Below are 27,946 nucleotides of genomic sequence, written 5' to 3'. Positions count from 1 at the left end.
CATCACATTTAAAAGCATATGGTAAAAGTTCTACCGTGTCATTTTTGTTGATAAATTTCAAATGAAATGTTCCAATAAAATGTATTTTAATTGAATATGTGTGGAATGAGTTGCCGAAGGCGTTTGACTCGAAAATATGAGCGGCAACAACAACAAACGAAGTGAACGAAAAAAAAATTGGGAAAAATCCCGTAAACGACAGTCAAGCACTTCCTCATATTTAAGCCAAAATGAAGCTTTGAATTGGATGAAATGAACACGTTCGACGAAATTTCATTTTCAAATGGTGAAACGAATTTTAATTAGCATCATAAAGTCTCGTAATTTTGTAATTAAATGCTGAGAAGATGTCCTCTGAACATGGCGTATTTTGAAAGGGATAACATCATTTCCAAAGAATTGCCTATTTTAATTGCTATTATTGTGTACGGTTCCCGCATTTTGTCGCATCAACGAACGCGTCGTTACACATGCATCCCCCGAGGAAAAACGCGACAAAACGCCAGCGTCTCTTTCCCCTCCTCTCTCTCTCTTATTTTCTCGTGCAATTTTTAACATCCAAACAAACCGACCGAAATGAATGCTCCCCTTTCGCTTTATCACTTTATCACAATATAATTCAACTATAAATAGATATGGCAAAATTTTGCCAATTCGGCGAAATGTATAATCTGAGATTGTTTCATACACTTGCTATGTACGTTATTATGGGTTTAAATAAATCCATTTTATTTGATTGTTATTTAATAACATCAGCAGCTATATTTACCAGCTGGGGTCAAAAATGCACAAATGCGAAAAATGAAAACGCAGACCACTAGATTTCTATTTATGTTTAGACGATACGAATGCGTAAAAAAGCGTTGATTACTTTCTTTTCTTGCAATTTGAACTATTTATGTTCCATTTTTGTTCATGTTCTAATGATTTTAACTTAAAGTTCTAGAAGTTGTTAATAGATGAAATGTTTTCGTCGTGTAAAATTAATTCCGTAATGAAGGTCAAAATGAAAACAAAGCAAACCATTCGCCATAGTTCGTATTCACTTCAGATTGTTATATAAATGATGTATCAATAGAATAGCATACGCCTAATGCTCTGGCTGATTTCAGTGTGAAGAAATTAATGTGCACTCCAACGAACTCATGATAACAATGAAGAAAATATGAAGAAGGCGGAAAAAAAGAAACGACTAAAAGAGCCAAAGTCTGAGAGTGAACAGACAAAAGTTAAGTGAAACGAATAGCAAGATTGACTTCATATTTTTCTTCATCAAATAAACGAAGTATTCAACTTTCCTGATCCCATTTATTTAAATGTACACTTTCGGAACATTTCAACATAATGGAGATATTTCTTGTATGAACTCAAACAAAAGAAGTTTTCCAAGCAGCAAAACATAAAAAAGCGAATAAAAACGGCTTGTCAATGAGAAAAAGCACTCTCGCAGGAGCTACTGAACTAAAGACAATAAAATAGACAACGCACATTGATACAAACAAAGAGAGAGAGAGAGAGAGAGAGAGAGAGAGAGAGAGAGAGAGAGAGAGATAAGAACATTTGCGACAAAACAGACAAAACTTTTCGTTTCGCCATTCAATTCGTTTAGTTTTGATATTTTTGTTGAAATAAGCGAAAAGCAACATAATAAAAACTATATTTATCTAATGGTTTGCTATTCCGATATGAATATCATTTGTTGTTGTTGTGTTTTGTCGATGATTTTGTTTGTCGTTACAATTGTTCCCATTCGGAATGAGACCGATTTTGTGCCAAACAAATATTAACTGTTATTAATTCCTGCAATAATGATCTTAATCAATTTGATGGTCCACTAATATCGCTTGATTTCACTCTCTTATTTGATTCATTTTAGCGAATCGAAAAGACCGATATCTATTGTTATGAAGTCAATTCTATTGGATATAAAAGTATGTAAGACAGAGCCTTTATTTTAACACATTTTGTACAGCTTTGAAAGTATCGCTGTGAAATCCCGAATTAATTTGGCAATTTTGAATGAAAATAGTTATTCGCCATAATACATTTTAATTTTTGTTTTGACAAATAAAAAGCAAGATTATTGTGATGTGATAAAGCATACATGTTCATTATTGTTGGTTTGGAAAAAAATGTTAATTTTGAAAATCGTAAACGTTTCCATTATCTGTTTTGATATTTATTGTTCGAAGGATAAAAATCGAGAGATTTTCATTTTTTTGTGTACGTATCATAAGTGGCTAAATGCGGAATGGACACTTTTCTATTTGAAACTATGTTTGATTCAACGGTGAAGTTTTGTGCTTCTTTCATATTTGTAATCAGTTTTGTATTGGAGCGATTCGGACTTAATGTTGAGATTTGGCAATACTTGAAAGTTTTAATAGCTGAGAAGATAAAGCTGTTTTTGCAGTTTGTAATGCAAAAAAGGTGATGTTTTGGGTGTGCCTTTAGGGAATTTCGTATGAGTGTTTATATTGTCTTTCGTAGTTTTTGCTGAGTTTCTATAGACGTTCGATGCTTCTTGTTTCCAATTATGTACAATATCATATTTTCCAAATATTCTTTTCATACGCAAAACATCGATGTTTTTTTTTTGTTATTCAAATAAAGAGAGGAAAAGAAAATGGTGAAAATGGCAATAATTTACCGAACAACCATTTTTCGATTGTTTTAAAATAAAATGAAGTTTAAATTTTGTAAACGATGGCAAACGTGGGTTTTCAGGTCGAAATTGAAGTGTATTTTATTCTTAAAACTGAAAATACATTTTGGTTTTTTGGATCATGAAAGTGAGTGGGTGGTATTTGGTCGCGTCCCTCAAGAATTTCCATCAATTTATAATTAATTATTGCGTAAATTGGTGTACTCTCTTGCTTTTATGTATCAGCATAATTTCAAATTGGACATGGAGAAACCCGTCAAAATACAAATAAATTTATAACTTTAAGCAGACATAATGTTTGAGCGACATGAGCAAGGAAAAAAGGTAATGAAACGAATTTATAGCCGTTTTTCGGCTGTTATCATAACATAAATGTGATAAAGCTTACGTTTGTTTCAACTTACAATAAGAGGGTTGGAGAAGTGATTACGAAAGCACGATACAAAAAGCGCGAACAAGTGGAAAGTATAATACGATATATACGGCATGCATTGTTCGTTAGGATTACACAATTCATAAAATTATCGTAAATCATGCACAACACTCCATTCCAATCTAGAAGTCAGGGTAGTAGTTTTTTTGGTAATTTATTTACTTACACTTTTAAACGAGTAATTTTGAATGCCGGTGTCGGTCATTATTTGATTGCTACTGTTGCTGGGCGATTTGGATTTGGGATCTATGTAAAGTAAGGGACCAACTACATTTGATGTTTTTCGATTCTCATATGAGTCAGATGCAGACGACGTACCAAAATTTTTCGCATCTACATTCGATGTGACATGAGGGCGATTTAAAAAGTTGATAATACGATTTCTTTGCTGTTCATTTATGGTGTGGGACGATTGGGTGGTAGTGATGGTGTTGGTGGTGTTGATTCGATCCGTTAGATCGTTTGTCTCTAATCTACGACTATTCGAATTTAAATTTGAATTTGTGCTTGTGTTCACATTTGAGTAAAAGTATTTGGCTCCAGTCTTATATGTTTTGGAGAAATCGGATGTTGTTACACCCGATATATGATAGGCAGACGAGTTTGTACAATCATTTGAATCACTATTATTATTCAAACTACAACGATCACTGGAATTGTGAGCACAATTTTTGGACGCGCTTGTATTACTACCGTTGTGGTTATTATTCAAATAAGATAGTAAGAAATCGGACTTGACGGATGTTAATTTATCTTTGTTACGATTATAGTGTATATTTGAACTACTATTCAGCAACGCTTTCGATGGACGACGAATTGGTACACCTATATCGGATTTTGTGCCACGCGATACTCTTGGACCATCACCATAAAGCGAAGCAGATGACAGTGGACCAGTTGATTCCAAATAACCACTGTCATCGTATCGATTTAGGCTAAATGTGTATTGATTATTGTGAAATATAGTATTATTGCTAAGACGATTGTTAGAGCTATGTACAGGTATGGATGTTGTGGTAGTAGTTCTGTGGTTGTGAATGTTATAGTGATGATTGGGGTGTAATGGAGGTTTTCCACTACTCACTGAATCATGAGCTCCGTATGTGCTTTGATTTTTCAAATGCTTGCCAGATGTCACCGATGCACCAGATGACTTGTTCGTACCATACTTTGTACTGTCACTCGATCTAAGATAAATAAATAAATCAATTTGGTCTGCATGTCAACCTTTAAAATCGAATATGATTTGAAAATAATTTGGTTTTAACTAAATAACTGGATATGAACAGAAAATTATATATAATTTGATTGGAGTACCTTTCAGAAGAGTAAGCATAATCTTGATCGGCTCCCAATCCCGAATCAGTGTGCTCATGTGAAACTCTTAATGCAGATCCTTCTAACGGACTGAGACTTGACCCCGAAGGAGACACAAAGTCTCCCATGCTTAAACTTGACATCATCCTAAAGCGTTATTTGTTGATTTTAGCATTGGAATTAATTTAAAAGAAGTTTATACATATTGACCATATCCCGAAGTAGATTATAAAAAAGTTTATAAAAATATTTTTAAGTTTAGGCATTTTTTTCTCAACTAAGTCTGTTTACTTCATAGCCCAATTTGCTCACGGTAAACATATCCCATAACTTGAGTACGATAACACCGTATAGGTGTTATTAGAGTTTCTACCTCTCACAACGAGTAGCTAACTCAATTTTTGCTTTTAATTTCGTCCGAGATATGGTTTTTTCACGATATTCTTTGCACGTTAACATAAATTTTCACTGAAAAATTAAATACCTGACCAAACTTGCATTCCTATCGCAATCTCTTGAGCTAATGGTGCTTGCTGATCGAATCGATCCATTCACAATTTGCTCCATTTTATTATTTTCTGGTAGATATATTCTGAAAACAACCATTGAAAATAAAGAATGTTTCAGTTTTGAAGCGAAATTCTGTCCATTGAATAATGAAAAAAATCATATTTTTTTAAAGCTGATATGAGGCATATTTTTAATGGTAAACAGAATGCTTGAAAAATAGCTATATACATCGATTTTTAACCTTATTGCATATAAAACAACATAACTCAATCATATTCACTATTCTAACGAATACCTTTTCATTTGTTTAAGATTTCCTTTTTAATATAACTCACCCTCGAATGCGATCCACCCTATCCTTTGCATGATTTTTATGCACTTTGACTGAACTATTATTTGAATTTCGTTGTTTTGCTGATTGAGTTTCTACAACCGTGTATGGAATTTCTCGAAGTTGATCCTCGGTCATGCCAGCAGTTTCAACCAAATCAAATTGAAGATGCTTCGCCAATTCACTTGACCAGATTCGTGTTCGTCCTTCAGATGGAGATCTTGAAGATGGTCTGTATTATGTGAAATTTATCATCAAAAATATTCCATTTCAAATGTTAACGTGATTAAGATTAAAACAAAAAACCCATATACCTGTTCTTTCGATGACGTCGACTTTTGTGACCGCTTCCATTATAGTCGTTTTCACTTTTAATACTAGAATTTAGACCCGAACCGTCATTTCGTCGCCGTTGTCCATCACGCCATTGTTGATTATTTGCATCGAGCAATTCTATTGAGCCGGTTGATTTTCTATGTCCGGAAAAACTGCGTCGGCTACCTTCATTTTCCGAACCAGATTCGTTGCGACGATGGCGTGAACGATGCCGACGCTTTCGATGTGAGTTATGTGAACGCGCTGATCCGCGAGATAACTCACTTTCATTATCTGATGTTCGTCTATTTCGATGACGTTGTCTAAGAATAATATGAACATATTCATATTTTAATTTTAAACAAATCGATGGGAAGGGAAAACTCGCGATTACTGATTACACAAAACCCCGATAATAAAAAAGAAAGGGCCCAACATACCTTTTGCATGCTTTTGAGTCATTCGATGAATGACTATCCACTGAACTGGAACGTATGCGATGCGTTGGGACATTGGAGCTCTTCCTAGATGATGCTGATCGAACTGATCTTGGACTAGAGTTAACACCAAATAATCCCTTCTGTTGAGATCGAGACCATGGTGCGCTTCTTGTGCTACGCGGTGAATCAGGTGCATTTCCATTACCATAGATTGTATACTTTCTAATAGACAAACTGTTTGGTATATTGCACGTTGATCGATATGGACTTTCGAAACTGAAAATGTATGTAGTGAATTAAAACAATTCGATTAATAATTAAAAGAAAAGTTTGCGAATAAAACCACGAACTATGAATGGTAAGTATAAATAGTTTTGAAAAACTGAAGAAAAAAAAACATCCACTGTACGTGTGTACGTTTGACAATGCAATTATTCTTATACATAGTTAAATCAAATGATAACGATTTAAATTAAAAATTTACGCTTGGGCTGGTTGTGGAATCGAAATAGACTTTATTTCCTGTTTGTTGGCAGTTCGTTTTTGTGTATTGTTTTTATTATCCAAAATCTCATCAATGCAGCGTCGTGGTTGTCGGCGTGATGGAGTCCGTTTGAACATTGGCGGTGGTCGTCCTCTTACCATTGCATCTCTCATTGCTTGTTTTTCGGTGCGACCACTGAAAATGTCATTTTCAATTTTAGCATTTTCTTGTTTTCTTTATCGCCTTTTAAATGATTCGTGTTCTTTTTTTTATTTCATTTGCATGTTTTTACGGAAATATGTTGTTTTTTTCCCAACGAATATGCATTTCGCTTGCTTCTTGTTCAAAAGAGCATTGAATGCCAGATAGTGAACGGAAATGTTCTCCAAATGAATTTTTGCAAATTGATTACGATTGACATACCTGTATCGAAAACGAGACCCAAGTGAGAATAATTCGCCGTCATGAGTTTGAATGGGTGACACACGAACTAATCGAAAAAAGGCGTGGTGTTCAACACAACAACGCCATAGATGTCTGCAGGCTGATTTACGTGGTGTTTCAAAGCCATATGTACTGATTTCATTCTGATTCATATGTGCAAAAGAAACAGAACAAAAATTAAAACAAACGTTTAAATAATTTTCATGGCGACGACAACAGCATGCCACTGGATAATCATGACTTAATCAACGGCTACCATAATAATAGATAGTTTAAGGGCAAAAAGGACTTTTTAAGTTAATTAGAAAGTCACGAGCAAAAACTTTAAATGAAACAAACGAAACAAAATAAAACAACAACGACAAAAATCACCTAGAGAAAAACGATTATTACATTACATAGCGTTGGCACATAAGCACATATAATCTCGTGCCAGCGCGCTTTAATGATTTGACTTATAGGAATTTATTTGCCTTTTAAAACTTACATTTTTGTCACAGACACGCAACATAAAGTAACGTCCTTTGAAGTGAACCTTTGTAATTCGTGGCCAGTAGTAATAAGCGACGGTAATTTTATCGCGTAGCACAACAATTCCGCTAGGTGTCAAGCCAAGAAAATATTCAACGCTGTCTTCTCCCTATGGAGAGAAAAGAAGAAAAAAAAAACAAAGAGAAACCATCACAAATGAGCGAACAAAAAAGAAACCGGGACGAAAACATACAAAGAAAATTAAATAAATGAATGAACACATGGTACGGACATCAAACGTTGCAAATAATTCAATTAAATAGGATGAAACAAAGAGCAAAAGAGAAGGCAGAGGAAAACAGTAATAACCGAAGTTAAGAAAAAAAGAACTACATCCGCACATCGTTCAGAATGAAAAAAAAAAATAAAATAAAAGAAAAGAAAAAGAAATACCAACGTTAAATATAATTGATTAACAATGTTGCATTTTAACTCAATCAAATTGTGCACGAATGACATAGAAAAAGTGCACCAAGTAAATGGGTAACAATCGATGAAAACGTTATGCTAAATGTCCGCTTATACATATAAATGATCGTGACATAATCAACGATAGCATGTCAAATCGAGAAATTGATTTTATTTGAAAGAGAAAAAAAAACACATTCGTGTTCAATTGGTTGGATTTTTAGAAAATGTCATAATGAAAACTTAGTCCATATGCATTTCCGGAAAAAGGAGAATACGCTATATTTTCCATGTTGGTTTTTCATTCAAAGTGAAATTGATATTGTGACTGTAATACATATAATATCTGACAGTATTCATTGTGTATGTATGTATGAAATGAGCTGAATAAATGAGGCAATACGTACCAACACTGGATGCAAGTCAACGCCATACATATCATTCCATTTTACTTTATCCAAATAATTTAGTTCAGCGGCTGCCGGTGACATTCCTCGTAGCTGTTGATGCAGCTCTGTAACTCGATTTTCCAGTTCTTTTGATTGATTGGCAACCAAGCGGAATTCTGAAACATATCCTGGCGAATGTCGGCGCGAATCATAATCACCCATTTCAGCTGTAAGAGAGAAGAAAAAAAATGAACCAAGAGAAGATGTTGAACATGAAACTAATTGAAACAAAATATAAACAAAATAAAAACAGAGACAACAGTATAGAATACGGTAGCAAAACATCGTAGGACATACGGTAGAATTGAAACCAAGCAAAAAACCGTATCGTCGAAAATGTGAGCTTGATTGTCATCTAACTGACATCTCGGATGTACCATTGATCGAAAGATTTTTAAAAATAATGCATTCCTCAACTTATGTATAGTTGTATACATATATTCGGGCCGGTGCAATCGCACATTCCTAGAACTTACGTCCCTCTCAACCACTCTATGAAATTTATTCATCAAAATTATCTAATAAAAACATTATGTCTTTGAGAATTCCATGTTTGGAATTGCACAGACTGTTTGCAATAGAATTTGTAAATATTTGCTTCGACCATTTGCAAAAACTAATACATCAATTGCAGTCGATACTCGACCTCTTTCTCTCTCTCTCTCTCTCTCTCTCTCTCTCTCCTTTTTTCACTTCTTCTCTGCTTGAATTCTCTGCATCATACAGAATCACCGAAGAACTGATTTCATCCAAGAGAGCAAAAACCGAAAGATAAATATGAAAATGAAATATCAATACATAATATTACAGATATTGCATTGGAATTTTATGAATAGAAACGAGACAATTGCATACGGGATAAATCAATATGAATGTTAATACTGTATAAAGAAGTGAAATATTTCGAATGTGTCGATTTTCACTTTGATTGAGAAAATGAATCCATTTAAATATCGAATGGCAACAGCTATATTGTTCATAATAAACGTTTAATCTCGTATCAATATGTCAAATATTTGTTTAATATCTGCTTTTGTATATTTTCCATTAATTGGACGAGAATTGAAATGTTCGTGCGGACTTCGAACACGTTATCATCGTTCTCAGTATACCCTAATGAATGTAATTTCAATAAAATGGTCCTAAGCATTGAAAGCAAATAGCCAACGGTATGGCTTCCAATGCGACAAAAATGATGCACAAAAGCTGCGATGATATATGCTGTTCAGTGAACAAAGCCAAATGGAATTCTTTGATTTTAATTTTTCAATAAATTTTTGTGCCACAATTCTGTTTATGATGAGAAATCACCATGTGTCGCTGTCCATTTTACTTTTCCGCACACACCTACGTGTGTAAGGTAAAGTATTGAAATCGGTCGAAGAATTAACACCCATCAAAAACGTGTTTTCTGAAACTTTGCATAGATTATTCTTTTCACAATAAAATAACATTCTGAGAGTTTTAAGAAATTTCAATGCATATTATGGGTACCTACCATACAAAAAAATTTCAAACTTTAGATTTTGTGAAAGGTCGGATTTTTGTGAAAAAAATAACCTCTGCAAAGTTTCAGATCGTTACGATATCATATAGGCATTGATTCCATACTAGAATTCCCATTTTTAGTCATTTTTGTATGAAAAGTCTTTCGAAAATTATTAGTATCAAAAAACCAATGTGAGATTCAGTTTTCTTGTGAATTCAAATTTACAGTAAAAGATATGTAATAAATGCATGTTGTGGATCACAGTGCGGAAAAGTTCATCTTACGGATGTAAGACATTTTATTTTTAACATAATTCTTACGTAAAAACATATTTACGTAACATGAACAAAAGGATCCAACCACACTGATATCTACCGAAATATATGCTACATTTCAAATGTTACATGCACCATGTTAAAATTGTCAACTGTCCACCAAACGGAATATTTAATTGAAACATATTGCTTTTGATTTAATTTTAATTAATACGTAATCAATGAACATGCTAATTGATTTTTTTTATTTATTTATTTAAAAATCAGTTTGCTATTCCAATTTAATAAATTAATCAAGCAAAAGAATTTCCCAACAAACAAAAATGTAATGTTTTTTTATTCATTTTAACGTTGAAAAATGTAATGTTTTGGCCCAGTTTAGTGGTAATTTTTGAAAGAAAATTGTATGCAAAAGAGTAATATATATCAATAGAATATTTCCATTTGTTTTATTGTGCACTTTTCATTTCACTAGAGAGCAAGAGACAGAGAGAAAGTGAATATGAAAACTTCGAGCCTTTGATTTACGAAAAATCGTCATAATCACTTTGTGTGTGAATAATTGGTTGGCGTTGTGGCTTTTTAGTCACATATTCGTTTGATGAAAAAAAGGCACTTTGAACGGATATAAAATTAAAATCAAATATTGAATAATTTATCGCGTCATGGGCTGAAATTATGCAAAAATGTTGATTTTATGTTGCCGTACATATTGTGCTAAAGTACTAGTAGTATTGTTGTTGCATGAAGCATGGCTATTTACTGATTGTTATAAAATTAATTAAAGCCTATTAATCCCCCGTGGTATAATTGCAATTTTCTTACAAGTTTTTACTCCTACATAATGTGTTGCAAAAACACTCAGTTTTCCTGCTTCTTAAATACTTGAATATTGCGCCATGGCAGAAACGATTAATCTGATCTTGGCATAATATGTATTGATCGCAAAATACAATATCAGTGCAACATTACACTGTTGTAGAATCGAGAAAGAAACAGAGTAGAAGATCCGCATAAATGGCTAGAATAACCACATCAGACGCAGAATGAATTATGATTATTAGCACTATGGTCAGATCTTAGTATTCATGCCGCTTAAGCATAGTAATTCTACAGCAGTCTTCTTTTCTTCTGAACTTATTCATTTATATGGTTTTGCATGAAACAACAAATTCGATTTCGTGTTCATAATGAAATGTGATAATTTGTGCGAAATAAACAAAACAACGACAACATATTCATGAACGAATAATCAATATGTTATTCTTTATCGTTGCTTAAATCGATTCTTCTATCTATTTTAAACAAACCATATGGGGGAATATATTTATTTTTCGCTAATTGCATGGATGTTTTCTAAGGCATAAAAATTCAATCACAAATCATGGTCAGGCCCATAAAAACAAGAATCACAAGATATACAATAGATTTTCAATGGGTTAGAACTACGTCAAAGGGGTGGTATAAGTTTGCTAAGGAAAAAAAAAAGAATTGAAAATCTATATGATTAGAATGAGTTTACATTGACCAGTTTGCATTGGTATCATAATTGGTTATAGTTGCATGCATGCATACGTTATTACCGGTACGCGATTTTTGTTTTCACTTCAAAACATCGGCGGACATTAGTTGAATCCCTTCTTTTAAGGCCATGTATAATCTTGAAATATATGTTTATCCATTTTGCCTGGATATAGTCACAATAATAGATGCTATTTGCTAATGTATAGAAGTTGTGACTTTCTATTTGTTGAGTTGCCTTTAGTTGTTTTTGCATTGCAAAAATGTTCGGTTCGTATCATGCATATGAAAATGAATGCGTCATCTGTATACGCCACCCAAACATGCAGTCGGAACTCATTTAACAATTTTCCACATGCTGTTCGGTTAATAGTTTTATCTTTATTTAGATTTATTGTGCTTTACTCACATTGTACTATGTATGCTCCCAACTCTGCAGCCAATTCAAATGAAATCGGTAATCTCCCCTGCAGGACATCTTGTTTAACTTGAAGAAATAATTGATATCTGTATAATAAAAGAGAATAAAGAAAAACGAATAAAAACTCATGAAACAATGAACAAATCAAATGTGATTGAACAGAGATTGGTTCGTGTGTGTGTGCATATGTGCTGTACACAGAATTTCTATAACACCTTTAATTTAACCTTTACTACTTTTCAATTTTTGCACCGTGTTTCTTCTTACATTTGTTCGCCCATCATCATTATCAATTGTACCATATTAGTGTTATCTCATTACGAAATATTCTATTTAATAAACGATCCATCTATTCAATCAGCAAGTCATCTTTCTCCCTTGAATCATCAAGTACAGTCGATTTAATTGCAGTCTGCTTTCAAAATGTGGGAGCATGTATTTTGATTCATTACGAATGCGCAATGAATGTATGTTCGCAAACGGAGAGAGAGAGAGAGAGAGAGAGAAACCTAATCAACATAATTAACTCAAAATGTGCTTTTATTGAACCTGAACGAATTCAAAGGTCGTCGGGAGCTTGAAAACCATGTTTTTCGGGGAATATGCAATTCGAGACAATTATATACACCCTCCATTCCAAAAGTTCCAGAACTTTTTAAAAATAATAGATACCAGTGGCGTATTGCGTCTTATTTTTTAGTATCTTTTGCTCTCGGTGACAAAATGAATTTCAAACAAAAAATAATCAACTTTTGTGATAAATTTTGAAAGTTTTAACGAATTAGATATTTCAAAAACCATTTTATTATGATTGCTCATGCTGTCTATAAGCTAGAAAAACTAAGACACGAGATCCTATATCGGTACATGCTTCGCATATCGATATCTTTGGGAAAACTCACATTTTCATGATATTTTCATTTCGTGGACCAATTTTCTGTGAATTTCGTGGAACCCAACCCCGAATCTTTTGCTCTGATGAGCCTAATATTAAGGGAACAGTGTTGAACACCTATATATTGAATAATCCATAACGATTATTGCAGATAGTCAGATGTATAGAGTCTCTAGAACATGAAATAGACATTAAGTCGTTTTTTCACGATATTGCATTTGCTCATTTTCAGTCATTTGTCAACAAAAAAACTAAAATGTCCATTGCATAATTCTCCATTTTCATTTCATATATCTCGTATGGTTATCTTCTTTCCAACCAGTGCATTTGCTGATGAGAACGAATCGATCAATTTCCGACCGTTGACCGATGCCGCAAACATAATAACACATTCGACGCAATAACTTAGCTGTCAGTGATCCGATCCTTATGAAACTTGGACATGATATCAGTGGGGCAAGTACCTTTCTAACGCATATAATATCCAGTAGGTGGCGCCACTGGTATCTATTATTTTCAAAAAGTTCCGGAACTTTTGGAATGGAGGGTGTATATTGTATATATAGACATTCACACTGTATCTGGCAAAAACCTAATTGATGTGTGCGCGGCCATGGCAATGTAAGCTTGACGGGGAATTCAAGCGTTCACTTGATTTCACTGTATATGGTTCGACGATTTTAAATTTTATTTGATTAATGTATTGAATATGATTGTATAAAGTTGAAAAGCAAACTCAACAGAAACTTGCGGCCGGTAATTTAGTTATATAGATATGTTTGTTATCTTCAAATATAAAATATATCTACATTTTCTGGCGTTTTTTCGTGATTAATTTCACTCGCTTGCATTGAATAAATTGTCACTAATGCTTACACTTATTATTCATAGATTGAATTACGTCACGCTCAAAATGTGTGCACAATTATATGACCCTCTAAATGAACTCAGGTAGATTATCTGACCTTTTGTTAATACATATTATATTCTTTTTAGCGCCTCAATTTATTTTTATTTTAATTATATTAATCTTTACCTCAAGAACAAATCAGGATAAGCAACTTCGAAAAATCTGATAAAGTCGCTCGTATTCATTCGTATTAATATATATACACTACAATGGTCTGTACTATTTACTGTCATCGTTGATGTTATTTTTCATTCTTGTCAATTTGAATGAAAATACCGTTTCTAGTGAAATAATAAACGGAAAAGTTTTTTTGTGAGATTGTTTTGCTTTTGGGCGCGTATCATTAAATTTAATACGACTGGCGCTTTGTTGTTCTTGGAAAATAACAACATTAAGGGAAATGTTTGACACGGTAAAAAGAACCCATCTCTAGGATACCACTTCGATACATTCAAAAGCCACCATTAAAAAAAGACGTCATGACAGAAAAACGTCATGAAATTAATACCAACGAAAATGGGCGTTCACATCATAAGAATTATAAATTTCAATTTTTCGGCTTTTCATTTCATTCATGTGTACATAATTCGAGTTGCAATGACACGGATCAATTCCCCGTTTGATGGCCATTTATATACATACATTCGAATGCGAATTTACCATAAAACATTTAAACAAGTAATAAAAAAAACGGACACACACAATATTCCGCATCAATAAAAAGTGACGCTGCAATGAGGATCCATAATAATTTTTTAGCATGGTAAATGTGCTTTTGCATTGGCTTTTACTCATACCAATAGTTTGATTTCGGAAATTGTATCGACTCCCAATGGGAAAAACTAAATAGTATAAAACGAATTTTCCGAGCCAAACGACAGCATTTGGGTAAATGTTTGCTATTGCCCTATAATTGGTTCTTAATGTTCCAAATGAATTGTTTGATAAAGCTGTTTGCCAACAGGACCGTTGGTCAAACATTTGCAATATTATTGAACAACTTAGTGAGGGCAACCAGATGAGAATGTTTTGATCGAATATTCTTTACAATCAGGTATCAGGCTACATATCATGAACCAATTGTTTATTTTTGACCATGCATGTCAACATTTGTACCAATGTGTGGCACTCAACTGTAGTTTTCACACATCATCAATATATCGGTGTTTTACCTCGTGAGGATGCCCCTCTCTGAAAAACAATGTGCCAATTGAAATAGATTTTTTATTAGATAAAAAGTCAAGAATAGAATAGCAAACCCTTCTTTTATAAAAGCTAAGAAAAGTTGAATCGAAAGAGAAAGATAAACGAATTTATTTAATAAGAATTTGGTCTATGAAGCGGTGTATTGAGATGGATTTTGTCACCGGACTTAATTGGATTAAGTGGTCCCATATAATATATAGTCGTAAATATAAAAGGTTTTTGTTGTAAAACGTCAATTCAAGCGAAAAGGTTTGTCAAATCAATTGATCCTGAACGATATTACTCAAAATGAGATGACTTGAAAAGGTAGAAACTTCTATCTATTGGTCATTGTATTCTGAAAAATACGAAGAAATACTATCTAAATTGACGACCATTTGGTTACATTTTCAAGAACCCCGCTTTGTTTACCTATAATAAATGCGATTTTAATTAAGGCAACAACTTGGCAGCTTGGATAATCATTATTAATGAACGTTTGAATGCCAGTGGAATATTGCGTATTTCCGGTTCAAAATATTTTTCCTCCAAATAATAATAATTAAAAGTTCTTAATTAATTTCATCAAAATGATGATTTTGAAGATATCAACGAAACATTAATAGTGATTTCACAGTTCAATGGTGCAAAATAGGCTCATTATAATTAATAACTCAAAGGATATCATCTGAAAAAAGTCACACTTACCTCGTTATTTCCTCGATGAGCGATTTCGTTGGATCGGCTGCATAAAATTTGACGCCAAAATATAAATCATAAACGTCTTTTGATCCTTTCAATTGTCGTGATATTCTAGTTGTGTGATCCAACCAGTGCTGTTTGCATAAGTCAGTTGTAAATTATGTCATAATATGAGGGAATAAGAAAAATGTAATATTCCAATTGAATTTTGTGCGAGCCGTAAGACTTATACAAAATGTGGTGTATTTAAACAAAGAATGGCTTTAAAACAAAAAAATTTTTTTAAATGTTTATGAGTTTGTTTGAACTTACCGTTTGGTTCTCTTCATCTAAAAAGCGTAAACCAAAATACGCTGTTTCAATCAAATTAAGTCGTGCGAAGCAAACATCTAGTATGGCCTGACCCATTAGGTCGTCCTGAAACAAAGAATAAAAAAAGAGCGTGGTCAACGAATGAGTATGAGTATGAGTAATACGATATTTAGTTGAATATTCATGCTACTTGTATAATGTTTATGAGATATTTTGTCTGAAGATGTGTGCCCTTTTATGAAACGAAGTCAAAGTTTTTGATGACTTCAACGGCTAAAATGTCACGAACATTTATTATCGGTCCATAAAATAGATAAAACATTGTTTTCCATTTATTTTAGTTTGTATTTTTTTTTCTATTGCAGTCAGTGAACACAAAGAAGATCAACCGACGACTGTTGTATTCATTTGAATGGCTGAGGGCAAGTCACTCATAGTACAAACTATACCCGTTTGGTTTTGTTGTGCAAGTAACATATGTATACGAATACTTTATACAGATTTCAAAAACAATTGAAGACTCATTACCAATGGAATTCCCTGTATTACAGTCAACAGCAGTGAAATGGTCAAATAGAATCGGGTAGTTGATAACATGCGGTGCGCAGGACAGACAGAGATAGACGTAGTGTGTAGTCTTTTTTAAGTCGTTTTTCAATAGTAAATCTTATAGTTTTTAATTTGATGCCAGAAGAACATAAAAGAACACATCATTCAGTAGGGGACCGACATATAAATATAATATATGTTATCGTGATTAAGAAAACTCTTTTAATTGCATCGTGACCATAACGATTTCCATTAATATAATGGTCATCAATTTTTTTCCACATGTTGTTCCAATAATTTTCCAGTTTGATGTTAATTGAATTGAAAACATTCTCTTTTAAGATAGAAAGAGGAAATAATGGGTGTGTGTATGGGCATTTCGGTTGGCATAAAACTCGTTTTGCCAACATAATGATGACTATGACCACATGAATATTTGTCAAATGAAATTTTGTCACTGCAGTACACTGCACATATTATGAGAACGCATAAAGTGTACAAACACATAAACGCAAATGATATATCACGATGAAGGCTCTTTCATGCTTTTTTTATTTATCTCCTTGGCATATTCTAATGAATTTTCATTCGAACGGTCCAATATTTTGTCATGTTGAATGCTTTTTAGGAAAGAAAGATAGAAAAATGGCCAGCATGTTTGGTTCGGTCGACTTAACAAAATGAATAAGTGCAAACATTTAACCACACGATGGCATAAATCGAATGAAAGCCAAACAAATTCACGAATTTTGCAATAGTTGTGCTATTTTGGTAAGTGTTGGGAGATAGCATTCCATGGTACAAATAAAAGGGGAGAACGAAAACATAAAATAGAGCATACACGTACAACGTTGACACGTTTAGTCTTCACTAGTAAATGCTGACATGAATAAGAATATGGCTGTAATGTGGACAGGTAACGCGTACCTCGATGCTCGCAATTATTTGGTTTTCTTTTTTATGAGTTTTAATAAAACAACGTATGTATTTGCAAAGCAAAATTATTGATTTTTTTTCCTTTGTGCGCCTAGACCGTAAATGGTTGTATATAAACCATAAAATCTTTATGCATAAAACACGAAAAACATTTTGTGTTTCAAATATATGTGTATGCATCATTCTTCATTCATGTGCGAAAGCAAAAGTATATTTACCAAAAACTGTATACTGTTTTCGATAAAACCAAGGATAGAACATTGTGATTGCAATGAAAAAAGAAACACAAAATCTCTTTCAACATGTCGAATGAGTAAAGTATCGAAGATGAAATCAAACAAAATGCTGAATGATCAAATTCATCATCAAAAAAACACACACTTCAATGGTAAAATATCATTCGGCAATTGTTCCTCTGGCCGTAACGACAATTACTGAGTTTGACAAATGATTTGCCGTCAAATTCATGCAGCCTCTTCGACAGTACAATAATATAGAAAAATAGAGCACAAGCCGATCAGAATCGAACGAAGAAAAACCGCACATGTTGAATATACGGGGATTTGAAAAGTGTGCTGTTGTTTTGTGTTCGGTAATTTGTGTGTATGTGTGTTCACGTTTTTGTGCAAAGATTAGCAATGCGCGAAACCATCTCAATAAAACCCGAATATTGTTTCAAAGTTCACGTACGTAATTGAGTGCTGTTTTTGCACTTAATGCCGGTGGCCATATATACATGGACGCAGCTATTAAAATCAGTGAACAAAGGGAAAACAACAATGACGGAGAGACAACAATGAATTCAACAGAGCAAACCTTAGCCAGTGCTCTAACACTGATATTTTGCTTGAGTTTCGCCGTTGAATAGTGCATAAAGTGTGTTTTATGCGTACATACGCAGTCTTTCATCGTGTTTCATTGCCGTGTTATTTTGGGTTCGTATTTCGTAATCTGTATGTCGGTCTTTTCATATAAGCTACCTATTCGAGCCCATTGTTGAATATCATTTTCGCAGTGAATGAGTGGCAGCCAGAAGAGATTACATAGATTCTTAAATTTATTAGGTGTACATTTTATAGTTGATTTACATCTTGTACAAATTTATACGGATGACTGCAAAAACCGATAATTTATTGCATCGAATAATATGGTATTTGTATGGCGTTGATACGGCCGCCCGAATGTACAATGGCGATGCATGTACAAATTTATTCGAAGTTGAAACGAAAAATTTGTTCACATAGACAGATGTGTGATGTAATGATGCATCATCATAGCTGGAACGATCCAAAGGATAAAAAAAAACTATGATGAACTAAAACCGATAGAATTGTTAAACCATCAAAATTGAACAAAACAAAAATGTTGGCATGTTTTCTGTCGCCCGTCCTCTCATTCTCACTGCCAATACTTGCTCTTTCTTTTCACTTCCATTTCCGCATAACATGCATGGCACATTTATTCTGTTACATGCACTGACACATACCGCTCAATCGGTGTGAATGATTCAGTGCTCAATTATCCGAAATGAAAACGGCGTTGGCCAACCAATTTATTTTATTTTGAACTTTGTTGATTTTTTACCCATTCCATCAAAATGGCATTGTTTGTATTTTATTTCGTATTATTTATTTACTAATGGTGTCCGTATTCATTGTTCAGCATTTTACTCACTCGGGGAACTGAATAATACCCAATTTTTTATCCGATATCCCAAATTGAATTTACCCAATTGTATTTTTAGTTCGGATAAAATTCATATTGTAAATAAAATGTCTTATAAGTCTCCTTAAGATAGTTCATCAAGATGGATTTATTCATATCTTTTACTTAAATTTGAATTCACGAGGAAACTGAATCTGACATTCGTTTTGCGATACAAATATTACTAAAAATGGTAATGGAATGCCTGTATGATTTACAAGTTTTCACAGTGATTAAATTATTGCAACTACACATTTTGGTTAAAAAAAAATCCGATCAATTTCGAGTCAACAAAATGCCCCCAATGTATAACTTTATCACCCTAAAAACTTGTGAATCTTTTTTTCTTGTCAAAATATACAATTTCAGCAACGGGTACTTCGTTACAAGTACAATACAAAATTTTCGTTTTTGAGCGAAAAATCCAATTCTATTGAAATTTTTGTATGGCAAAACTAATATCATATTCGGTTTTCTCGTGCCAAAAAACTTCCACTTCATATTTTTAAGTATACATTAAATATAACTTTTGGAGGAAAAATAGAATTTTACTCATTGCAGGTGTGACATTTTACACTATAAACCAAAGTCACTAAAAATCTAATGATTTCTATTCCTCGCGACCCTCCAATCATCCTGTGAAGATTTTTGAATTACGTTTCTGGGGGAAGTTATCGTGTTAACAGAGTTTTGCGTACAGAGTATATGGTACAGTGTACGCACATACATTCAGACCTCGAAAAAACGGCTGATACATGTTCCCTGTCCTCGAAAACACACTATTAGGTGTGTACGAAAAATTAGAATGACTTTACCCGACGTGATTTTTAATACGGCTAAAATTCATTTTAAATAGCGAACTTTGTCCGACGTCGGGGAAAAGTCAATTTGTGCGTCGGAAAAATTCATTTTAGATAATGAACTTTACCCGACGTCGGATAAAATTCAATGTGAGCGTCGGATAAAATAAAATCGGTTATTATACCCGCTCACACTCTCTCTCGCCATAGCATCGGAGCTCAGCTTTATTTCAAATGGCTGAGTCAAGCGAAATGCTTCAAGCATATACCCTGAAATTATTTGAATACCAAACGTAAACGTGTTGGTCGATTTTCACACAACAAAAATCGGTAATTTCCATGCGAATGTTTGCAACCATTACGCTTGATAAAGGATCAACGCGGCAACAGTTCAAACTATTCGACTGAAATTTGTGCGGTGATTGTTGCTGTTTACAAAGAACTGTTTTTTATGTTTCTTCATTTTCAAACCTTTTTTTTTTTCTTTTTTCAAACTCATGAATCGCCTCATTTTTCATTTTGCTTATTCTCATTTTAAACTGAGCAGTTTTTTCCGCTTTATTTTGCATATCCCGTTTATTTGCTCATTGCACGGAAGCCCAGATATAACACTTAAGGCAAAACTACATTCGTAATGAAAAGCTTTTTCAAATGAATGAAAAATACAACCAGGATACAACACACAACGGCAAAAAAAATCACCCATAAAACAACTAATGAGAAACAAAATAAAACGGTCAAAATTGCAATTCAATTTAGAATTTAGACGCTGATGCTTGAAGCTGTTTGCAAATGAAATAAATTTGAGCTGTTTTGTTTTGTCTGCACATTTATTTTCTATGGAAGTTTCATTGTGCCAGAGTAGTTATTGCCAGACATTTTATTGTGATATGCTCAGCCAGCTGAATCAGCTCAGGTGGCCATGGCAGGTTGCAACGTCAGGCACTGAAACGGAGTAAAAATAATAGAAGTGATTGTTATAGAAATTACAGCAATGTAAGTGTTTTTATCACCATACCCAGAGCTGAATCAGCTGACGGTAAATATCTCAATATAATGTCTGGTTGTTGCTTAAGGCTATCATTGATAAATTAACGACAGTTAAATTGCAACAACCATATTTACGTTACCCCATTCAAATGAATCGATCTCATTTTTGTCGTTCTAAAGTTAAAATCTATTCGATCTTTCAAGTGAATTACAACAAAAACTGAACAGGTTTTTTCAAGTGGAAATCAAAATTTGTATGCAAAGTTTTCCAAAGTGTGTGTGTTTGCTTTGCCACTGGAACTGATCCCATCGATATTTTTATTCTGATTGGAAAAATGAACTTTTTCATGTTCTACTACATTTAGTAAGTACTTCGATACTTTGATTTCTATGAAATGAACTTGATTTTTGATAAAAAAATATTGCTTATTTAAAGCGTCCTGTATTCCCTTTTTAATTAAACATTCATTTACATACCAAATTAATGAGATATTTAAAGTATTAAGGCTAACGATTAATACCCACATCCGTTTAAATTTTGAGAGCCGCACTTTAAAATTACTTGTTTACTTAATCTAAAATCATTTTAGGCATACCGCTTATACTCAAATAAACATTTTTAAGATGAGGCACTCATAATTTATATGGAATGGGGTGTTCGCACCTCTTCTTGGGTCCCAATGTTGCACCCAAATTGAAAGTGCCCACACGTATGACGTATATTTACCAACTCTAACAAACTTTAAGAATGTTATTACTTTTCCGCACACACCTAGTGTGTAAGGGCGGGTAGGAATATCAAAAGCAAGCACTCAAAAAAACTTACTCCTAGCGCCACCAACCTACAAGTTGTGTATTGTGAGAGCCAACTTCAGACAGATTGTATATATGTGACAACTATTTTTTGACATTTGTAAAACCGGCAATTAGGTGTTTGTGTTTCAACTATAAACATTAAACATGCGAAAAGTAATTTTGCTTTTTTTTATAAATCATCATTTTACTGTGACTTTTTTTCTTAATTTTTACATTTTTATTTTTTTGATTCATTATTGGTTGTTTTTTGTGCTTTACTTTCATTTTTTCCCTGAAATTTAGAAGTGTGGAATGTGCGAAAAATCGTTCATTCGTTTACAAACTTTGCGGAAACACGTCGAAAATGTTCACCAGCCAATAAAGAAAAAATTCAAATGCCCGAATTGCGACATATTTTGCTCGCACATAATCAGAAGTTGCCGAATCAGCTTTTGCCGAATCAGCTGTTGCTGAATCAGCTGTTGCCGAACCATGATCTATTATCTGTGAACGTGTGAATAGATCAATCAACAATTTTTTCAAAATACTTACATTTGAAAAAAAAGTGCCTTTAAATTGTGCCATTCGAATTTTTTCTTCATTGGCTGGTGAACATTTTCGACGTGTTCCCGCAAAGTTTGTAAACGAATGAACGATTTTTCGCACATTCCACACTTCAAAATTTCAGGGAAAAAATGAAAGTAAAGCACAAAGAACAACCAATAATGAATCAAAAATATAAAAATGTAAAAATTAAGAAAAAAAGTCACAGTAAAATGATGATTAATAAAAAAAGCAAAATTACTTTTCGCATGTTTAATGTTTATAGTTGAAACACAAACACCTGATTGCCGGTTTTACAAATGTCAAAAAATAGTTGTCACATATATACAATCTGTCTGAAGTTGGCTCTCACAATACACAACTTTATTGAGTGAATGCTTTTGATATTTCGACCTGTTAAAACGATGCATTCACGTTTTTTATTGCCGATTAATATTTTTTTATGAATAAAACATTTTTTTAAAAGATTGGCAATCATAATATTCATTAAATTAACCACTAGAGACATATTTGTGGATTCATTTCGTTTTGATATTAGAATAGTAATCGATACGAAAGTAGATGGCGGTAGGATGTAAAAATCTTTTTGCAAAAGTGACATTTCAGTACAAAATACGTTTTGATATTCCTACCCGGTAAGGGGAAAGTATTGCAGTGGGTCAAAATTTACGACATCTCAAAAATATGTTTACTGGACGTTTCTGAGGTCATAGAACCCGAATCAGGCCGTTTTGAGCATGGTTGTTGTGGGTCGCTTCCACGTCGTACGTCGTATGTCGTACGTCGTACGATGTCCTCTGTACGCAAAATTTTTCCATCGATTATCTCACCCCCAGAAAAGTTATTTAAAATCTGACTGTACAGGATGATTGGGGGTCACGAGGAATAGAAATCATTAGATTTTGAGTGACTTTGGTTGACGGAAAAAAATTTAATGCCTGGAGTGATACCTATGAAAAAGAGTCCAATTTTCGTCCAAAAGTCATACTTTATATAGACTTCAACACTCAAAAATATGTATTGAAAAACGAGAAAACCGAATCCGACGTTAGTTTTGAGATACAATCAATTTTTGATACAGTTTCCTTTAAAAAATCACAAAAAAATGAATTTTTGTATGGGAGCCATGCCTGTATGCTACCTTAATGACGTGAAACTTTGCACAGGTTATTCTTTTCACAAAAAAATAACATTTTGAAAGTTTGAAGAGATTTCAATCAAAATTAGGGGTACCTCCCAAATATATTGTATGGGAGGTACCCTTATTTTTGGTTGAAATTTCTCCAAACCTTCCGAATGTTATTTTTTTTGTGAAAAAAATAACCTGTGCAAAGTTTCACGTCATTAAGGTAGCATACAGACATGGCTCCCATACAAAAATCCAAATTTTTTGTGACTTTAGTTATGAAAAGTGTTTCAAAAATTATTTCTATGGCAAAATTAACGTCAGACATACGAGTATTTTTTATAGTGTTTTGTTAGAAAATAGAATACTTTCAAATGTCGTACAAATGGGTTCATCATGAAAGTGTGAAAAATCTTTTCTCAGGTACTTCTGCTATTTAATTAAAGAATATTTCGTTGCCAAGGTTTGAACATATTTTTGGTCTCGAAATTTACGCCGCTTGAAAGGCTTGAAAAATCGAACAAATATTATTTTAAACTTTCCTAATTAAATACGCAACTACCACCGTGCGGAAAAGTTCGTCTTACCCCCGTAAGACTCTTTATTTTTTTGTGTAAAAAATAGTCTGTGCAAAGTTTCGAGTCATTAAGGTAGCATGGCTCCCATTCGAAAATGCAATTTTTTGTAATTTTTTCAAGTAAACTGTATCAAAAATTGATTGTATCTCAAAACATTCCTCGGATTCGGTTTTCTCGTGCCAAAAAAAACCCCAATACATATTTTTGAGTGTTTAAGTCTACATTAATTATGACTTTTGGACGAAAATTGGACTCTTTTTCATAGGTATCACTTCAGACATGAAACATAACTCAAACATGTTCGAACAAAGTCGCAAAAGTAGTCGCCACCTGTTACTGACACGTTGAAACACCTAAACTTATAGAACTTCATCAATATAAGAACATATTTCAGCAGTGTACACAGAAAAAATATGCAAGAAAAACTAGATGACGTGCCGCATAAATTGTATTTGTCCATATGATTTTCATACAAAATATCGTTTTTGTGTATTCTTTTTTGTGCGGATCTTCTTCAAAGCATAGATAAATACAATGTTTTATGTGAGTATTGTATGCGAAAGTTCAAAAACTATAAAAAAACGTGAAGTTTCAAACGTTTCGGTAATAGATGGCATAAAAATGTAGAAATGCCAACGCATCAACCAAAGTCACTCAAAATCTAATGATTTCTATTCCTTGCGACCCCCAATCATCCTGTACAGTCAGATTTCAAATAACTTTTCTGGGGGGAGAGTTATCATGTTAACAAATTTTGCGTTTTACACTAGGTGTGTGCGGAAAAGTAAAAACTATTTGATCAAATAAATATATGAAAAATGTAAGCTTCCGATTTCAGTATAAGTTTGCGATTTTATTTCAGCTCAGTTCTCATTTAACAGTCCTGGTTATTTTATTATCATTTTTTCTACCGTACGCGCCCATATTTACCTGTTCATGTAAAAATGAAAGTCGAAAATGCCTGATTGGACAATCTTTTGCAAAAAGTTTTGCTATCGGATTTCAAGTTAACGCATACGTTATTCCTTAATTGAATAAGTTTTAATAATTTCAATAGAATAATGATAATCATAGTAAAGCAAATAGTATAAATTTAGTTGTGTGGACTATTTTCTAAAAGTGGTGTGATGTTGAAAATGCAAAATGAAATCCTTTTGAATCGTTTAATTTGTGTATATCTGCGTCAAAATTATTTGCATACAAGAAATAATTGAAAGCCAAACTCAAATTTATGATATGATAAAGTTTTGACGGGGAGAGAGAGAGAGAGAGAGAGAGAGAGAGAGAGAGAGAGAGAGAGAACCTGTCTTTGTGTGTTTATTGAGCTTTGTTATTTTTTCAACATCGTCGACCGTATAGTCGAGTTAAAACTGAGAAGATGCTTCTGCTGCGGTAAAATGATGGTGATTGGATGTGCACTGAAATGTTTACGAACGATATGCATGTTCAATGAAACATAATGTTGTGGAAAAAAGGGATTTTTTTTAATCGGATTTAAGGAAATATAATGCCATTTGCTTGGTCTTAATTTCAGTCATGGATCCTTTTGGTCGTAATAACAGAACCAGTTGTATATTTTCATCTTCGTATACCAAACGCTTGTCATTATAGACAAAAGTACCGTCAATTTATTGTTGAGAAGCTCGTTTACCAGTTCCTCAAATGAAATAAATTAAAATTGCGCATTCGCCATATCTTTGCCATTAATGTTGAATATCTGAAGCTTCAGACAATGTGCAATCTGTCACATAGTTGCTGCACATACACGCACTCAAGAGGTAAATGATAAATTTCTCTAAAGTTTCGGTTTATTTGTACTAATCGACAGAGATAGAGAGAGAGAGAGAACGACATAAAATTGTGCATCTGTTGCCTTTCAATATCTTTTTGCATTTTCCAGATCCCATGAGTAAGCAAAATTGTGAAGAGTGACGAGTTAGAAATTCAGTGTGAGCTCGTGTGAGTGTGTTTTGCAACATTGTAGAACATTTGAAAATGTTAAAAACCATGAACTGCAATAAGCTTGCACTTTTGTATCGAATTATTTTTGTTAATATTGAGAAAGTCTTTTTTTTACTCCAATCGATTTACACTTTTATTAAACATAATTGAAAATTCTGCGAACGCCAGAACAAAACGATAAACGAATTATTTGGATTGAATTGCATTATCTTTTCTGGTAATATCTGGCATTTGACCAAGTTCCCTATTTCAATTCTGTTATTAGTATTGTTTTTGGCCATCAATGTTCTTCTTGTGTGTCTTACAAAAATCCGTATTATGCATTTGTGAAACACCCCTCCACCACAATAAATTTACTTGATTAAAATCTCTATAGTTATCACTTAAAAGAGAACATCATTTGAAACAAATGAACATTATTTTCGGAATGATATTCTTTTAATCCAAACTAGATCAAATATTTTTTTATTAGACATTGTTTGATTAGTTAGAAGCATGATGTTGCTAATGATGTTCAATGAATGGACATTTCATAACTATTTTGGTGTATGAAGCTACAATTGAAAAAGTAAAATGAAATTTCAAATCTTGGGATGTGCATATTGGTTTTTATGGGAATTATGTCTGAATTGAGTCAAAAGTCAAACAATTTATAGCTCAATTCTTTAAATTCAACAAACTGAACACAATTTCGTTGCAATCAAATTAATTGAACATTATACTTGGTCGCATCATGGACGAATTCTTAAATTAAAAGTCATCTAACGCCATCTATGTGTGCACTGCAGCCAATGAATTGTTGAATAATTGGAGGTTTCCATTCTTTGAATAGGTCTTCGAAGAGAATAAGAACCAAAAAAACCACACGGATATTATAGGGCTCGCTTTGAAATTTGTAAATAGCTACATCTAGACGCTTTTGTTTGCACACATATTTCATTATGTTAAACTTGGTCGTTCCAGCATACTTATTTTACGTTTCCGCACACCTAGTATAGGAAAGGTATTGTATTGGGCCAAAAAATAAAGTCACCCCAAAACATGTTTTCTATTCATATTTCATGTAGAAAACAAGATTAGAGGCGATTTTGGGGCATAATAATGTTACTCGCTGTGTAGCATGTGTGGTGTGTGGTGTGTCCTGTGGCATGTTGCCAAAATGTCCATATTTTGCATCATCTGATCAAATTTTGAACGACATTGGTTAACCGTTGTAAACTACCATAGGGGTATCCATTGAAAATTTTGGTTTTTCCACGATAACCTTTTTCCCAGAGACGGTATTCGTCGATTCTGGACCACATGGACTTATTCTGGTTACATTTTCAGCGATATTGATTAATCGGTGTAAAATGGACGCCCTGAACAGGAAAAAAATCGAGACCTTTTTTGTTACCGCGATAAGTCTTCTTCCAAAAACTCAATTCAAATTCTGACTTTGCAGGATGATTGGGGACTGTTGGGAGACGAGCTGATTAGTTTTTGAGCAATATCTGTTGACCGGTTTAATTTTTGGTTCGAATGGAGTACCAACATCCATACATTTTTTGACCATTTTTTAACCATTGAAAGGTTTATTTTTTTTTTGAGTTTTATACTTAATAAAAACATCAGAAAAATATTGCGACGTAAACATTTACGCATTGCGTAGTGAATAAGGAGAAATTTCGTTATTTCTGGGAGTGAGAGTGCTGAGAGGTTGACGATTTCTGAAAAATTCAATGAAAATGTGAAATTGATTAATTTCAAAAACAAGTTCCAGTCTGTCTTGCTGGCTGCTGACAGTCATAGGACATCTAACTTATAGTTATCTTAATTACGCGAGTTAATTTACAAATTTAGTATAAATTAGCCAAATGAATGCAAATTAGTTACTTCATAAAACAAAAATACCGTGCAACTAAT

General features: G+C 33.3%; 1 protein-coding gene across 4 annotated transcripts in view; it reads right to left on the bottom strand.

The window, feature by feature from the left end:
- LOC116347858 (band 4.1-like protein 4) overlaps positions 1 to 27,946 on the bottom strand; it is a 114,808-nt gene that overhangs the window by 7,468 nt on the left and 79,394 nt on the right. For 2 of the 4 annotated variants that reach the window (XM_031778598.1, XM_031778600.1), the window contains exons 3-15: positions 16,038 to 16,142; positions 15,732 to 15,859; positions 12,022 to 12,119; positions 8,286 to 8,494; positions 7,427 to 7,579; positions 6,919 to 7,082; positions 6,496 to 6,690; positions 6,012 to 6,287; positions 5,571 to 5,894; positions 5,261 to 5,488; positions 4,900 to 5,007; positions 4,416 to 4,562; positions 3,265 to 4,285 (exon numbers count right to left, since the gene is read on the bottom strand). In XM_031778598.1, the coding sequence (XP_031634458.1) occupies positions 3,265 to 4,285; positions 4,416 to 4,562; positions 4,900 to 5,007; positions 5,261 to 5,488; positions 5,571 to 5,894; positions 6,012 to 6,287; positions 6,496 to 6,690; positions 6,919 to 7,082; positions 7,427 to 7,579; positions 8,286 to 8,494; positions 12,022 to 12,119; positions 15,732 to 15,859; positions 16,038 to 16,142 (3,156 nt within the window). The remainder of the gene's footprint in view (positions 1 to 3,264; positions 4,286 to 4,415; positions 4,563 to 4,899; positions 5,008 to 5,260; positions 5,489 to 5,570; positions 5,895 to 6,011; positions 6,288 to 6,495; positions 6,691 to 6,918; positions 7,083 to 7,426; positions 7,580 to 8,285; positions 8,495 to 12,021; positions 12,120 to 15,731; positions 15,860 to 16,037; positions 16,143 to 27,946) is intronic. The other 2 variants (XM_031778599.1, XM_031778601.1) reach the window with 2 other exon arrangements.

The sequence above is a fragment of the Contarinia nasturtii genome, unplaced genomic scaffold (assembly GCF_009176525.2).
Source record: "Contarinia nasturtii isolate CC-2019 unplaced genomic scaffold, AAFC_CNas_1.1 Cnas_scaffold_2166, whole genome shotgun sequence".
In the NCBI taxonomy this organism is placed as follows: domain Eukaryota; kingdom Metazoa; phylum Arthropoda; class Insecta; order Diptera; family Cecidomyiidae; genus Contarinia; species Contarinia nasturtii.
This window is presented reverse-complemented; position numbering and strand designations above follow the sequence as displayed.